At 36.6% G+C, this 17,581-nt stretch overlaps 1 protein-coding gene across 2 annotated transcripts in view; it reads right to left on the bottom strand.

Moving 5' to 3' along the window:
- Positions 1-380: 380 nt before the first annotated feature.
- Positions 381-17,581, bottom strand: part of LOC311065713 (leucine-rich repeat transmembrane neuronal protein 4) — a 114,797-nt gene continuing 97,596 nt past the window's right edge. For both annotated transcript variants that reach the window (XM_084086407.1, XM_084086406.1), the window contains exon 3: positions 381-1,107. Coding sequence is in view for 1 of the 2 variants with exons in the window: in XM_084086406.1 (XP_083942532.1) it covers positions 886-1,107 (222 nt within the window). In the remaining variant the exon portion in view is untranslated. The remainder of the gene's footprint in view (positions 1,108-17,581) is intronic.

The raw sequence follows: 17,581 nt of genomic DNA, 5'->3' as shown, positions 1-17,581 counted from the left end.
TGGTGTTAACATCCTATAAGTGAAAGGAAACTCAATGTGAACACCTCACAGATTGTGTCAGACATTTTCCACAGTCGGTGTAAAACAGCACTGATAAATGATGTCACAGCTGTCAGTGATTTTCAGAGTGAAATCAGCATGGCATGATGGAGTCTTTCATCATAATACCAAACCATCAAGACTCGTTTGAAAGATTTACAATAGAGAAGCCGTCAGTGAGGGTCATATTATCATTTACAATTCAAATTCGCCAGCTCACCTTGAGGAATTCAATTTGGGGAAATTTTATATAAAGCAATTATCGCTGACTTCATGGGGCAGGAGTCCTTCTGAAAGGCCTTATTAGAAAGAGATAAAAGAGATTTTTTTTTTTTTTTTTTAGCTCAGAAATTCCTTTGCTTGCTGCTGCTCGGGTTTCTTGAATCCATGACGGCGTTTTACTTTTAATTACTTCGGGTAACATTTAGTTACCAATGTTTGCTTTTTCAAAGTATGCATGCTCTTGAGTCAGTAAAGGCCTTGATGTTTAATTCTCGCTAGAGACGTTTCGCATGATGCTTTTGAAACATTTAGAGGGCCGAGCTCACAAAAAGCCTAAAGCATCCGGATAAAATGCTCCCCCACCCCCCTAAAAAAACATCCTGTTAGATTATTCCAAACACATCGATCGTACAGTACAATGATGATCCTTGCGAATGACAAACCAGAGTGCGTTTTAACCCACTTCACGACACAGACAGAGTCGATCCTGTCCTCTCCTGTGAGTCTGTAGTCCATCACACTGGCCCATATATCTCTACATCAGTCTCGTGGTGGGTTCATGTTAAGGGTAGAGCGTAGGCCCTCCGGGGACATCCAGGCGACAGGGACGAGTCCATCTCCGACTCACTGCGGGAGGGTGCGGATATCTGACAGAGGGGCTGCAGGCACGGAAGGAAGGAGGCCAGCGGACGGGACGGCGCAGCGTTCTCGTGCCCCCAGCCCCTCCAGGGCCTGGGACGGGGGCTCAAAGCCCCTGTTCATGTGCAGGGGCTGGTGAGCCTGGCAGTAGTCCACGATGGGCTGCTCATACCTGTAGAACGCCAATGTGCCCATCTGTTGAGGGGCCTGAGAGACAGAACAGACAAAGAGGAACATGGTTAGAATTAATGCTGTGTTTCATATATGAGAGAGAGAACAGCTCTAGGATCAATGATGCCGGCTGTATCTCGTATATGGTGTTGCAAAAATTACTATTAATTTAATCAGGCATTCAATTTCAGTCATTATAGATTTCATGAATAATTTATTTGTAAAAAAAAATAAAAAAAAAAAATAAATTATATATATATATATATAAATAATAATAATTTTATATATATATATATATATATATATATATATATATATATATATATATATATATATATATATACATATATACAACAATATATTTATACATAAATACAATTAGAAAAAACTATTTTTACCCAATAATAATAATAACAACGTAATAATTCAATCATTGTAATTTTCATGAGTAATTAATTTGTTTTATAAATCTAAAAAAATAACATTAATAAAAGTAATAAATATATATGTAATATATATGAATATTATATTTATTATTTATGTGTACAGTACAGTGTACAGTATAGTACACATACATAATAAATATAAAATTAAATTTGGATCCTGGCCGTTTTGTGACGTATTCATGTAAAAACACTTTTATATCTTGAAAGAATGTAAATAGACAGGGGAAAAATAGGATATGGATCTGTGCCTTAGTGTAAATGCAGCCTTAAATTGTGGCAGTGTCCAACCGAGTGCAGCGTGCACGGATAAAACCCATCTAAAGTGTGTGAAATGTATTTTCAGTGGACTGCAAATGAGTTCCCCTCTCTCGTAAGAGGCCCATGAGCTCTGCAATCAACCCCATAAATACATTCTCCATTTGCAGCAACAGGCCAATCAAAAGTTTAACACACAGCAAATGCAATGAGATTGGCAAGCCGGCCACCCGCTCACTCACTACAACGGAGCCAATACAACGAGCATTCGCAAATAACAAGAAATGCATCTGACAGGTGGGGAATGCTAATATTGTTAGATATGGCATAAAGATCAGAAGATCACACTGAAAGTGAAAAGAGTGTGCGGCCGTTTCAGTAATTAACAACACATTCAGATTCAGATTTTTCCCTCCAACAACCTTCACAAAAGAAAGCCTAATTACTCCTTTGAGTCTAATTTGGTTGTAATTTGTACCTTTGGAATGCAAAATGTGCTAACATCGTTTAGAGTTCATCATTAGGGTAACCAGGGCTCATAAATGAACCTTTTTATCACTTGTGCAAGAGGTATTGTAACATGTCAAACATGCTTTTTATCAGATGACAGTGATTCTGCAATAGAAACACTGAATGGAAATGATATGCCTACTACAGTGCAGAAGTAAAAATGTACACTCATTACCTTAAAGGGACAGTGCACCCATAATGAACATTTGTGGAAAACAAAATAATTGTTTTGCAAAACGCACCTTAACCTGCCCATATGACTTGTGTGGTATATTCAAAATAATACACAGTATGATAGCTAGACAGATGGATGGATGGACGGACAGACAGACAGACAGATAGATGTCCCTTCCCTGAGTATGTGTGTGTGTGTTGTTGCTGGGAAATCGAGGATAGCTGGCCGTACTGACATTTAAAGCATGGAAAACATGGCACAGACAGGGTTTAGCACACACAGATGCACAGATCTTCATAAGCGGCATCTGAACATGCCATCGGTTGGCCGGCTGCTCTGTAGACCTGATTTATATGCAGTCCCGGGCTCTAGAGAGAAAGCACTTACATACCACTGCTTTTATTCTCTTAAATGGAGGGCTTGACTCCATTAAGTGGAGATCACTTATTACATTACAGCCATTTTGCTGATACGGCGCGTTTGGCTTCCGCCATCCCAACCTCTGCCTCACTGCTGCTTTGAATTGTATATAATTATGTGCTAATTAAGTAATATTAGCTCCTGACTGTTTTAAAGGAAGCAGACCCCAGCAATAATGTGTGAGATAAGCAGGTAAGTTTGCGTACAACGAACTGCACAGGTTAATGCTTAGCTTCTTAGCTTATTAAAGGAACATAAATGCAACCTGCAACGTAATGATTGGTGAGAAATGTTCTAATGGCGACGCCACTAATGTGGACAGGGAGCGATATAATGGTATTGTCAATTACACTTTTTAATTGCATCACAAGAACAAGTTCCTCTGAGCGATGAAGAAAGATAAAGGAGCATCGTTTGATCGCTAAGAGAACTTAAACGCAATCTGCGATTGATTAGCGGCGCATTCACCATCTGTGAACTCTCTAAACCGATTGCGTTAAACTCGTGGACGCTAACGCCATGCAAACTGAGAGAAGAGACGAATTGTCCAGAGATTATGGTGCATGTTCCATCAGCCCACAATTGGATTGTGCTGCATTACCCAACAGAAGACAGATCGATTTACAACGAATGCTTGTCAGATTAAATACGGCCCCTCCCTCTCAGCCGCAATGACGGCGACTGAGATATGTTTATGAAATTCACTTTAGGAAGTGGCCAAAGGACTGTGTGTGTCCGTAATGGCAGTCCATTTGTGTGTTTGTTTCCATTTGCCATCCTGCTTCATACAGCACATTACGGCATTTGTAGGTACACTGGCACCAAAAAGTGTTCAGACACTTAAAAGAAATGTCAGTGCATTAGTGTGAGGGAAGACAGACATTGTGGATGCGTTGTCAGTTCTTTTTTAAATAAATCATATTTGCATAAAATATTAAAATGGGGGCATAAAGTGCCTATGGAATATGGTGCTCCAGTGGAAGGGCATGTGGTATCCATGTGGTTCAGCTTCCCTCGAGCATGAGCACACTTATCGAGAAAACATTTCACATGAAGATATTTAAGTTTTAAAAGATTAGTTTTAAAGCCACACTTTGAAACCGTTTTGATCAAGGATTCAGTCTCTCTAAACCCTCCTTTCCGAGAGCCTACTCTGCTCTGATTGGTCACATGGCCCAGTCTGTTGTGATTGGTCTACTCTGTTCTGATTGGTCACATGGCCCAGTCTGTTGTGATTGGTCTACTCTGCTCTGATTGGTCACATGGCCCAGTCTGTTGTGATTGGTCTACTCTGCTCTGATTGGTCACATGGCCCAGTCTGTTGTGATTGGTCGACCGCTTACAGCACATGCCAGAAAGGAAACGGGCATTACCAAAACTGAATTTCAACTACGGAGGTTTCCTCAGCACTTGAGTAACGATGGCATCAGTTTTACCGTATCAATTTGAGCACGAGTCCTCATGCTTTGGAAGTGCATGCAAAATGGATTTGCTTTGGCAGCGAAGAAAACAGCATCTTCTCGACATTTTGACAACACGAACCAAACTCTCAACTACAGTGTTTGAGGGCAGGTCAAAGTAGACATTGTTTGTAATGAAGACCATAGGCTGGCATTCTGCTAATTAAATATACAAATCTAAAGGTTTGTGCAGGAAGTAAGACTGGAAATAGTTCAGAATCGATTCTTTCTTTTGGGAGACAATAACTTAATTTATCTGCACTTTGATCTTTGAAACTTTGTAGACCTTTTAGATTTACAAATAGCTATATTGAACACACAAAAAAGGTAATATCTGAATAAGGGCACTTTAAATCAGCTTGTGGTTTGGTGATTTTTAGTGGATGTATGAAGACAGTTCCTCAAGAGGAACCACAGGTAGAAAAATCACATTGACTATCAAAATGTTTCACTAACCTCAAACAAATACAAGTAACACAATACTTTTCTTACTTTATTTTTTATTTATTTTTTTAAACCCTGAAAACACCTCAATAGTTGTGGGTAGGTGTGTAAGGCCACAGTGAATTCAATGAAACATTCAAATTCAACCACACATTATTAAAATTAAAGCAGAATTACTTATATATACTTTTTTTTTTTTTTGTCATTTATATATAAGTTTATATTTAAATATAAACTATAAACTATAAATGTATATATTGTTTGATGTTTTGTCTATTTTTTGCATATAATGCAATAACATTCATTCGTTTTTACAGTGGGACTTGCGTGTTCAAATACCTTTCGGGGTCACTGTAAACCCTAAATGAAGAAAACAATTATGCAAATTTGCTGAGTTGGGGGTCCACATAAAAGGCCTTCAGAACCACTTCAAGGCTCAGTTTGCCTAATTATATAGCTGGAAATAAAGAAGTGAAAATGTTGTCTTAGAAGCATTTAAATGAGAGCGTATGGCTCTTTTGTGTTGAACAAATTCAACACGTTTACAATCGCATTGAGAGATTACAGGTCTACTTCAAGCGGGATTTCAAGTGCATATAATCTCTTGTTAATTTCCTTGTTTTGCATGTCTTTTTACACGCTTCAACTGCGTCTGCATTCTAGCTATTTAACAAAAGTGTTTTTTAGTATTGTCCCTAGCTTGCTTTGGCATGCATTTTGAAGGCTGCCCTGTTCATAGGCATCTAAATCACATCGCATTGTTTACATAGGTGCGGATTTGTAAGATCCACAAGGTTGGATTAATCTTCATGCAGAGGAGTCTTCATCGCACAGCTGCGTTTCACCGCATTCATCTGGGAACAAGGACTTAGAGTTAGTGATCGACCTTTGCCGGATATAAACCCCATTAGTACAGCCTTGTCAATCTATTTCTCTGTTTAATGGACTGCTAGAGCGATCATTCAGTTTGCAACTATGTAATCAATTATACATAAATGCAAATGGGATTAATATTTAACCGTTCCCTTTCCTTTTTATACCAACGTACAACAAGTGTAAAGGCAACATAGGGGACAACTGCTAAAGAAAAAAGATGGATATGCATAAAACAGCATTTCTGATCACATTCCCAATGAAGTGTTTGACTATGGTGTTGTTTCCTTCACAAACACCCTTCCACCCCTGTTTCTTTTGAGAACAGGATTAAAGATGCTTGGGAGTGATGAATATTTTAAAAATAAAAGGCTTTTTGGCTTCGCACGCCTGTTGTCCATCCCGGTTTAATCACAAATATTGGGAGCTTTTGCTTTTGGCTGCTGCGGTCAGAGCTTTTAAAGACGTGACTCATAGCGGGTTGCGTCTGGGCTCTTGCCAGCGTTCTGTGTTAAGAGCTAAGTGCAGTTGATGCACAGGATTGAGTCTTAGAAACTCCTCTTCTACACAATACAAAGCTTTGGAGTGCATCCACTACGCATCCACTACGCTTGAGAGGTGAACACACAACAAATATTGGCTATGTTTGGATGAATCCTTTTGCTTACTACTAGAAGTGGGCGATATGACCATAATCTTATATCATTTATATTTGACTGGCAGATCATCAACATGCTGCTACATTTCTCTCCGATACAGAGACACGTTTATGACATACAACTTTGTATACAATATACAAAATGTATTTACAATATGTTCAATGTCATAAGAATACTAAAAAGAACAATGAGCTGAAGACTAAAATAAATAAATTAAAAAAAGATAGAGAAAAAGAACATGAGGGAAAGACATTAAGCTATACATCAGTTACATTGTACACATTTTGTCATGTTATGTTAAAATAAGTTTCAGAAGAAATGTTAGAATGCAGCTAGGGTCCAAATATGAGACGGCAAGTTTTAAAGTTGAGACACTCACACACAGATATAACGCATATTTTAAAAACTTTGTTGTATAAAATGTATATTTGCAACAGTTATGTTAACAGCAATAATACTATATTTCTGGTAAGAACAGCTATTCAGCTGATGGACACGCGCTGCGTTGTCACGGGAACATCCCAGGTGAAAATAATGAGGAAATTACGTTGTCTTTCGTTGCTCCCTTCATCAACATGCCACGGTAGCCAAGGGAATATTTCTAATTTTTGTTACGTTTAAGTAGTAAAATATCTAAAACTAAACAAAATAAAACTAAAAACTAAAACTTTGTAAAAACTATATAGACATATTTCACCATAAATGAGGTAAATGTTTGTACAATCTGAATCAGGGTAATTATCATTAACTAAAACTATTTAAAAAAAAAAAAACTGTTTAGGTTGAAATAAAATAAATGTAAAAAAAAGTTAAAAACTTAAACTGGCAATAAACGGAAATAAGTTTAAGTTGAAGCACTTAAATAATTAACTGGAAATTAAGAAAAACTAAAATTTACTAAAACTACAACTGAAATAAAATAGCGATACTGAAGAAACACACACACACACACACACACACACACACACACACACACACACACACACACACACACACACACACACACACACACACACACAAGTGAAATTCAAAATATTTATAAAACTAAAATAAAACTAATCTGAATAGCTTTTTGAGTGTCAGATTAAATCAATAGAATGTATTACTTTTTTTTTTTAAAATATATTCAATAGCATGGTTTCTTTTCCAGATAATCTGCATATATGGATGTGGAATTAAGCCGTCGAAAAAACAAAATTAATCGAATATATGTGAGTCTTTTTGAGCTACTGTAAAAAAACAAAACAAAACAAAAACACGGTGGAATGGCATCAATTTCTCATTCACATCTACTAGAATACTGTATGTAAGTCACACCTGTTATAATAAAATAACTGTGTGAATGTAGCCATAGTCATTTTTTCCATTTACAAAAAGTTTTACAAATACAGAAATGAATAGTATGTGCCACACCAATTGAAATTCAAATCCACTCCGCTTAATCTGCATGAGGTGATTCCCACCTCCATGTTGAAATCACATGACCAGCTGGAAATTGCTCATATTATGCTGGAAATATCAAGCACTTTTAAGAAAGAATAAACTCATAGTGGGTGACTATTATGCCTGTGAATCTGGTATTTCCATTTTCAAATACCAATAACTGAATGTTTTTGCTTTTGTGTAATGCCACACACACAGAAGAAGTCAAAAAGGCACATTCATGATTGTTAAGCAGATTTTGAATGGTTTAATTGCGTCTCATAAAAATGAACTGATTTATTCAAAGATTTTCAGTAATTACCTTCTCTCTCTGACCCTGCCCTTATTATGCTGCCATGTTTAACTTTTCAGCATTGCAAATGATAAATGTTGAAGCTCTGTGCCTACAGTGTGCTAAAATATCATGCCAACTCTCTAATTATCTTACTTTGACTGATCACTCAGTAAAATAACAAACATTCCCATTAGCAAACACCACTTAAATTAGCAGGCAGTATAGTTTTTGCAAAGAAAAACTTGTAGTAGAAAGAAAGAGTATTTATTATGGAAATAATATACTGTAAAGGTGCACTATGTAATTTTTTTGCTGTTCAAAATTATCTAAATTTAAATAATGGGTCAATACATCATCAATCCTTCTTCCAAAACGTGGTTTTGTCTTACCCTGATTCACTATGGTAAGCCTATTATAAGTGTTTATATTTTAGACCTGATGGATGGTTTTCGCGGGAAATTCCACACATGCATCCCTCGCCTGTGCCTTGTCATATCCGTGAATAGAGAATACATTGACATGTTAGCTGTCACAATGAGTGAGAAAGGTTGACAGCTGCTAAATCTCCAACCTCCAGAGAATCATCCGTTTAAACAAACGGCGAACAGAGGAGAGTCTGATGGAGAAAGAGAACGAGACAGAGCTCGTAATAAAACAAGAAGCAACATTGGCTTGGCTTTTCTGTGAGGGTGAGAACTGAGTGATTTGAAATGTAAATGTGACGTGGAGATGTTTTTATTACTCAACAGGAGAATAATGAATTTTATTGAACACATAAAATGCCATATGTAGCTCTCTAACAGAGTTTGAGACATTGTAAAGCGTTATTGCGTCATTTATGGTTGTTGTAGCACTGTGCTGGAATTTATTTTCAAGGAAGTATAGGGTCTACTAATGGGTAAAGTTACAGTAACGTCTTCAGCTAATAATAAACTGATTTATATCTGTAGGATAATCTCTCTCTCTTTATATTTGTTATGATAAGGAACCATATTCATCCGCACAGTCACGCAGAGCCGAAGCACCACCAAAACAATGTTCTTCCACAAAATGCATGCAGTTTTGTTTTTTAACCGCTAGAGGGATACATGTTATAGTGTAACTTTAATATTATATTATTTGCAAGTATAGTTTTTTTTTTTTTTTTTAAATACATACTTTTAAGATTTGAAGTACACTACAAGTGCACATTCAGTATACTTCTTTTCCTCAAGGGGAACAGTATGCAATTTTGTCATTCTCAACCCAGCCTGTTCTCGTTTAATTTCCACCGTGGAATATTTGATATTTCTAAGCAGATGTCCATGTTTCTGCTGACGTTCCCTTTCAGATAACGCCAGCTTCACCCTGAAAGCACCTTCATTCATTCAGCGTGCTCGTCTCCACAGCGTCAGAAGGCAGTGTCTGAGATTAGTATGCCACGCTGCATGCTGGGACACATGATGGCCAGTGATTCTAATAGCAGGCTGTCCAAGTTTCTTCGCTGCGGCAGCGGACAGGCCCTACACAGAGCGACCGCACACTGAATGATCCCACAGACTAAAGGACAGGCCAGGAACGCCACAGCACTCCGTTAATATGCAGCGTAGTGGCCGTGGTTGTCACAGGAGAGCCCGGCACACGCAAGCTGTCTCGGATTACTTTCTGCCTTTTTAGCCCGTCCTTTATACCGACGTCTTTTTCCTTTAGCGTCTCTCTTAATCACTTAGGCTTATGTTCGCTGTCTCTCTTTCTATCTTCACCTGGGAAAAGCGTTTCGCTGTGACCCCTGATGCAGCGCAGAGGGACACGATCTGAATGAGCAGTTTGATAAGCAATCTAAACCTAATAGCTTAGAAACTGGAATTAATTGTGTTGCACAATGACATTAAAGTGTTGATCGCCTGTGGTCTCTCGGGTCCACATGCAAATTTTTCTTTCCCAGTACTGACACATGGGCAAATCTTATTTTATTATTCTTATTAGTAGTAATAATTAATAATAATTTGTTACATTTATATAGCGCTTTTCTGGGTACTCAAAGTGCTTTACATATGGAAGAGGGAAATCTCCTCAACCACCACCAATGCAGTAGTAGTATTATATTTAGTATTCTTGTTTCCACTAAAAATATGCAATCCCATAAAAAGATATATATATATATATTTTTCAGAATACAACTTATTTTTAGAGAATATACCAGTCATGAGTTTGGTATCCTTACAATTTTTATTTTTTTGATGTCTTCAGTGTCACATGATGCTTCAGAAATCATTCTAGTATGTTGTGCTGTTTATATTTTTGTGGAAACCATGATACAGATTATTAGAATGAATTCTGAAGTATCATGTGACACTGAAGACTGGAGTAATGATGCTGAAAATTCAGCTTTGCATCACAAGAATAGATTATATTTTCAAATATTTTCAAATAGAAAACAGTTATTTTTTAATTCTGATCATATTTGACAATAATACTGTTTTTACTGTATTTTTGATCAAATAAATGCAGCCACGGTGAACACGAGAAACATTATAAACATTAAAAAAATCGTAATATTTCTGTAAACTTTTGAGCAAAAGTGTATCTTAAACCAGAATGATACTGAATTTACATTTATTCTCCCTCATGTTCCAAACCCGTATGATTATTTCTTCCATGGAATACACAAGGAGGATGTACTGGAATCTCTTTTGCATACGATTACAGTAAATGAGGGCAAAAAAGACTCAAAAGCATCATAATAGTATCACAAAAATAGTCCATTTGACCATGTGCACTATATTCTAAGTCTTCTGAATCCAAACGATAGCTTTGTGTGGGGTATTTTTGTCGGGATATACTTTCATGGTGCTTTTGCACCCTCTTTCAAGCATGAAAGCCTTTTTCAAAACAATTCAATTTTACGAACAATGGGGCTAGAAAAACATTAAAAAAAATTGATCTGAAAACAAGACTTATTATATTACACGTTTTTTCTTCGCACGCTTTACAGTGAGGTCCCATTAGTTAATGTGGGTTAATGCGTTAACCAACAATGAGCAATATTTATTACAGTAATTATTAACATTTACAGATAACATTGTTAGTTTATGTTAGCTTGGGTTCATAATGCTAACAAATACAACTTTTGATTTGAATAATGTAGTAAATGTTGAAATTAACATGGAACCTTATTGTAAAGTGTTACCAATTTATCTTGTTATAAGGACGTTTAGATATCTTTTAGTGGAAAATCTTTTTTTTTTTTTCCCCAGCTTAACTCTTGACCTACACTTGTCCTGTCTCAAACAGAGCGTTCTGTTCTTGTCTTGAGCAAGATAGCATGTGATATCGCTATCGCCCATGTGCGTTTGTTACAGATGAGCAAAAATGAGTGTACAGATACATGAACCCTCCACTGGCCTCATAGTGGGACTGTATATATGATAGGTGATATATCCATATACCAACATTAATGTAAGGTTTTTGTATATGTTAATATTAAAATATTTTATAAAATGCACACTCTTAGAAGAAAAGGTTCTATATAGAATCTTAAAGGGTTCTGTATAATCCTTTTAGTTCTATATAGACCCCACTGAAGTGTAACCATTTATAATCAGTGTTGGGGAAAGTTACTTTTAAAAGTAATGCGTTACAAAATTGTGTTACTCCCTAACTAACTTTTAGTTAGTAGTTAGTAACTAACTTTTTATGTAAAGTTATACATTATGTTACTATTTGGGTTACTTTCTCTCTCACCTGGGCTGGGCTTGCTTGTTTTTATTTTGGTTTAAAAAAAAAATAAATAAATAAATAAATAAATAAATAAATAAATAAATAAATAAATAAATAAATAAATAAATAAAAAGTTCTATTTCTGGCAAATGTATGGCCCTTTCACCAAAAAGTGAAATAAAAAAGCCTAAGGCTGAAGGAAATGCAAATTCACGCCTGTACAGTAGAGGGCGCCACTCAAACAAACCTTTCAGCTGCGCTGCTGTTCTGGGGTGCGTTTCCTGAACAATGACGTAACTCGCTGCTTAACTACCATAGTACGTTGCAACGTTGAAGAAATCAACTAGCTAGTCACGACTGTTTCCCGAAACCATATTGTCGCAAAGTGGTCGTTCAACCACGTTGGTTAATGATGTCACACAGGTGTTGGAGTAATAACTACTTTTAACGAATCTGTTTGAGATCGAATTAATGCTATAGATGTTTAGCTATAAATTACAGACATGGCATCTGAGGACTCTTTCTAATTTTTCTCAGTTATTTTGCTCTATTTCCAGATTCAATCATAGACTCGTTCATGTTCGCACATGCGCACTCTTCAAAAACGGTGCTTTAAATCTCTTGACAAACTAAAAGACGTAAATGACATTTGTATGTATTCTAAATAAAAGATAAAGATTGCACTGAATGTCAGCTTGCTTATTTTGCTCAAGACAAGGATTTCTTGAGTCCACATGTCATGCAAACTAGAAACTCTGCTTCTAACCACAGGTCGAGAGCTGTCGTTCCAACTACACAACTCTGCGATGCTGTTTGCGAATGTTCCTTAGAACTATGTTTTCGGGTTGAACTGTGATGACAACGACGGAACTTGCGACCAAAGTTGGCTAACGATGCTTTTGGGAAACACACCCCTGGATCGCAGAAGAATTGGACCCAGGAGAAGAAAGTTCAACCCTTTTACTTCAGCAATAAAAAAGAATCACAAATGTGATTAGTATGGTTAAATTGGATCATCAAAGGTCAGCAGCAAATACATTGGTTAATAAAGTGAGATTAAATACATAAAGTTGTGTAAAATGTTACGCACAATGTCTACCTTGCTATTTTTCTTACAAAAAAAGGCATTGAGTGACCATGGCTGTCAAGTTCAAACAAAAAAGCAAAATAGTGAAGAATAGACCCATTGAAAGTCTTGACCTCCACTTAAATTCTCCAGTCGTACGCAAGCAGTGTGAACATGCATTAAAATATCTCATTTTGTGTTCAACAGAACACAGCAAGTCACAGGTTTGGGACGGCTCAAGATGAAAAGATGATGACAGAAAACCATCGCTTTGAAACGACTCTGCAGTCGCTGCATCAGCGTTCCCACCATGTTTAAATATTCAAGCAGTGAATGAGCAAGTCTGTGAAACTAAACAAAGAAGTGCCCACATTTGCCAAAGCCCCGGAGAGAGCATGTCATGTATACGCAAGGCATGCCAGCAGAATGAAAATGCAGGTCTGAAAGCTGTTTGTTGCTTTATTTTTTTCTGACATTCTCCTTATTTTGCTCCTTATATTAATCAGGCAGATGGTTCAATTTCTCTAAGTGGCTTCTTGTTATTTCCTAAGTAGATAGAGAGAAATATATTCCAATATATCAGAAATCCCAGAAGAATACACAAGAGATTGCAAGCACTTCTGAAAAACATTTTTATTTGTTCTTGCGACATGCATCACTGTACCTGCAGATTGTTATGAAGTTTAATAGCCAAGATGCAGGAGGCAGTGAGTGGACATTTTGATATTTTTTGTTGTTTCTTTTTCCCCTCTTCATTTTCTGTTTCTTTTTTGTTGTTCTCCAATAATAATAATAATATTAATAATTCATTACATTTATATAGCGCTTTTCTCAGCACTCAAAGTGCTTTACATGGAAGGGGGAATCTCCTCAAACACCACCAATGTGCAGCATCCACCTGGATGATGCGACGGCAGCCATATTGCGCCAGAACGCCCACCACACCCCAGCTTACTGGTGGAGAGGAGACAGTGATGAAGCCAATCAGTATAGGCAGTATAGCCACTAGGCAAATTTGGGGTTACACCCCTACTCTTTTGAAAGACATCCTGGGATTTTTAATGGCCACAGAGAGTCAGGACCTCGGTTTAACGTCTCATCCGTAGGACGGTGCACTTTGACATTACAGTGTCCCCATCACTTTACTGGGGCGTTAGGACCCACACAGACCACAGGGTGAGCGCCCCCTGCTGGCCTCACTAACGCCTCTTCCAGCAGAAACCTAGTTTTCCCAGGAGTCTCCATCCAGGTACTGACAGACTCAACCCTGCTTAGTCCTGATAGGAAAATTCATGTCCTGCAGTAAACTGATATTTCTTATGTTCTGTGCTGTCTGCTTTGGATTTATCAATATCCATCACCTCATGTTGTGCAAAGGCTATTGAAAAGTTCTTAGTAATTCAGATAATTTGAGTCTTTTGTGTTGCTTGTGGCACTATATGCATATTACATTTTGATTACAATAACCCGGTTTTACAGTACATCTAAAAATATGCTGTTTATTTAGTTGCATTTGCTAAGCGTCACTCTTACTGGTCATATTAAACAGATTTCTAAAGGTAAGTAAACTTTGTATGTAGTACATGATGTAACTAGTCCCACACATTTTGTGCTACAAGAATGCCTCAAAATATACAGTTTGTTAAAAAGAGTTGTGCTGTTATTTTATATAACATAAGATTTTATTTTCACCTGATGTATGATAAAACTGTGAAAAAATCATATCCATTTCAAGACTTACAGAGATATGGAAGCTTGTTTTTGCCACAGAATAAAATATTTTAAAAGATAATTGCGGCTTTTTATCTCACAATTCCGAGTTTACATATCGCAATTCTGACTTTATTTCTCAGAATTGTAAGTTAAACTCGCAATTGCTAAGTTGTAAAGTCAGATTCTCACAAAAGTTTATATCTCACAATTTTATATTTTAAAACTCGCAATTGCAAGTTTATATCACACAATTCTGACTTTTTCTCGCAATTGCGAGTCAGAAAAGTCAGAATTGTGAGATATAAACTCACAACAGAGAGAAAAAAACTTGCAAATGAAAAAGTTGCAATTACCTTATTTATTTTTTATTCTGTGGCAGAAACAAGCTTTCATACAGAGACTTTAAATTCATCATAGACAATGTAATGAAGAAACGCGCACACACACACACACACACACACACACACACACACACACACACACACACACACACACACACACACACACACACACACACACACACACACACACACACACACACACACACACACACACACACACACACACACGTCTGGATTATGTATTGTGGATTATATAATCAGATTCCAAAAATTAAGTAGGCATACTTAATGCACTTCATGTTGTTGATCACTAACAATGGAATATATTTTCTTTCTCTTTGTATCTTTATATCAATATGGTATAAGATTAATCAATGTGATAAACAAGTTTGGTAAAATGTAATCTAAAAGTAATCAAAAAGTAGTCTAATTATATAACCTTAAATATGTAATGTAATGGATTACATTAATAACTATTTTTTGTCAAGTACGGAATCAGTAACCAACTATATAATTTGTAAGTAATAGCACTGGCACGCCAGACAGTGCACAGGATTTACTATACGAGCGCAGTGCTGACCATTAAACAGAAGCAGCGACGGCTCCCTTGTTACTAGGCAATAACATGAGATAATGAGAAGATAAATAACCTATACCTAAAATGCAAACCAGGCTGCTACTGTGTGGCCTCATTTATATGATGAATATAAACACCATGCCCTTAGGGTCACTGATTATTAGAGGAACAGCAATCGATCGTAAAGCATTGAATGATGAAACTTAATATCTGTCAAGATCTGAACATGAATGCAAAAGAAAGGACTAGTTATCATTATAGAAAATGCATATGCATGTAGCCTGTACTAATCACATAATATTAATATATAGGTATTTTACAATAGTAAGTGATTCAATATTAATATTAATTCAATGAATTGATCAAAATATTTAATTGTGATTCTTCCCATTTTTTTTGTATTGATTTTTTTTTCTACCCACAAATTGAGTACCATTTTTAATGGAAGAAACCAAACTTATTTTGGTCTGATTCATGCAAAAGTGCTCTTTACTCGTCTCGCATGCAAAAAAACAAAAACAAACAAACAAACAAACATATTCTTTACATCTAAAACAACATAAAAAAATACATTAAATGATTTAACTTTAGTTGAAAGTATATTCCTCAAAGTCACTGTTAAAATGAACTAACACTGCATTAATAACAGCTGTTAACCTTGTCCGCCTTCATTTAAAACAAGTTCCTGAACGTCCCAGCATGGTATCAGAGTATCACACATATAACAACCATTTGATGGCAGCTGACAGTTAACAACGTTCTGACAAGCCTTCAGCCTCTGGCAAAATCACATTTAAAAATCATTTAAATCTATTATTCAACACAGCTCGATACGGTCTCTTCCTATACTGAAAGCCCTTTAGTAAGCTTTTCTTCTTATTCGTCACAAGATTATAAGAAACATCTGATATGCGTTTCTTGTCTCTCTGGTCTTAGATTGCATCGGTTTGAATGTGATGAATGTCAGACTCTATAAACTCTAAAACATGTTCCAGATAACATCATCCATTGACTGTTAACCGCAATGAATACTGTCTTAAATTGCGCGGTTTATGAATCCTCTTCACCTTGCGGTGCAGAAAACTGGCCTTTAGGAAATGAATGGAGGTAAACAACTGCGTGGAAGGATGCAGTCCTGCATTATTGCTGCTTTTTTAATTCACAATTTGATTTGGAAATGTCAAAGTAGCTTTAATCCATCAGATGGGCAGGTCTAACTCACTTTAATGCCGTTCATCCCATTTACAGCTCACCAATGTCCCCAAAGCTCAGCCCTGCTTGACCTGCTGTTTCCACTGGCACAGGCTGTCATCGTCATATACCTTCAAATCAAATAATCCATTTCAAATGGAGCCAAATGCTCATCTAGCCTAAATCTGTGCAGTCAATAAGGGAAATACTCCACATTAACCTGGATAAATATAGGCACCATAGTCACATTCAGTTTAGTTCATGGACTTTCAGTGTGTTTTCATCTGTCACATGTTTCTTGTTCAGTTTTCCGCCACTCTTTCGTCTCCTTGGTTACCATTCATGTCCGTCAGCTGTGTTTAGTAATTATCCTGGTTGTGTTCACTACTTAAGTTGTTCCTTCTCCTGCACTCCTTGTTCTGGTCACTGTAATATCTACATCGTGTTAAAGTGCGTTTCCCTGTCTGTTACCTGATTCTGAGTGTTGCTATTAAAGTGTTTGGATTTCATCTTCTGAGCCTGTTCCTGACTAACACCTCACTGTTACAACCAGGATTAAACTCATATATTAAACTGGATTTCCCTTTTTAATTAGAGAACAATATTATCTCCATCCATCCGCCTATCTACAGTATGTATCTATCTATGTATCTGTCTGTCTATCTATGTATCTCTATGTACAGTGTCTGTCTATGTATCTGTCTGTCTCTGTATGTATCTGTCTATCTATGTATCTCTATGTCTCTGTCTGTCTATCTATGTATCTCTATGTATCTGTCTGTCTCTCTATGTATCTTTCTGTCTGTCTATCTATCTATGTATTTGTCTGTCTATCGATGTATCTGTCTGTCTATGTATTTGTCTGTCTATCTATGTATCTGTCTGCCTATCTATAATATACTGAAGAAACATTTCTTATTATCAATGTTGAAAACAGTTTATGCTGTTTAATACTTTCGCAGAG

The sequence above is a fragment of the Abramis brama genome (genome assembly GCF_963993115.1).
Source record: "Abramis brama genome assembly, chromosome: 16".
Lineage (NCBI taxonomy): Eukaryota > Metazoa > Chordata > Actinopteri > Cypriniformes > Leuciscidae > Abramis > Abramis brama.
The sequence above is the reverse complement of the archived record's forward strand: the minus strand, read 5'-3'. Positions and strand labels throughout refer to the sequence as shown.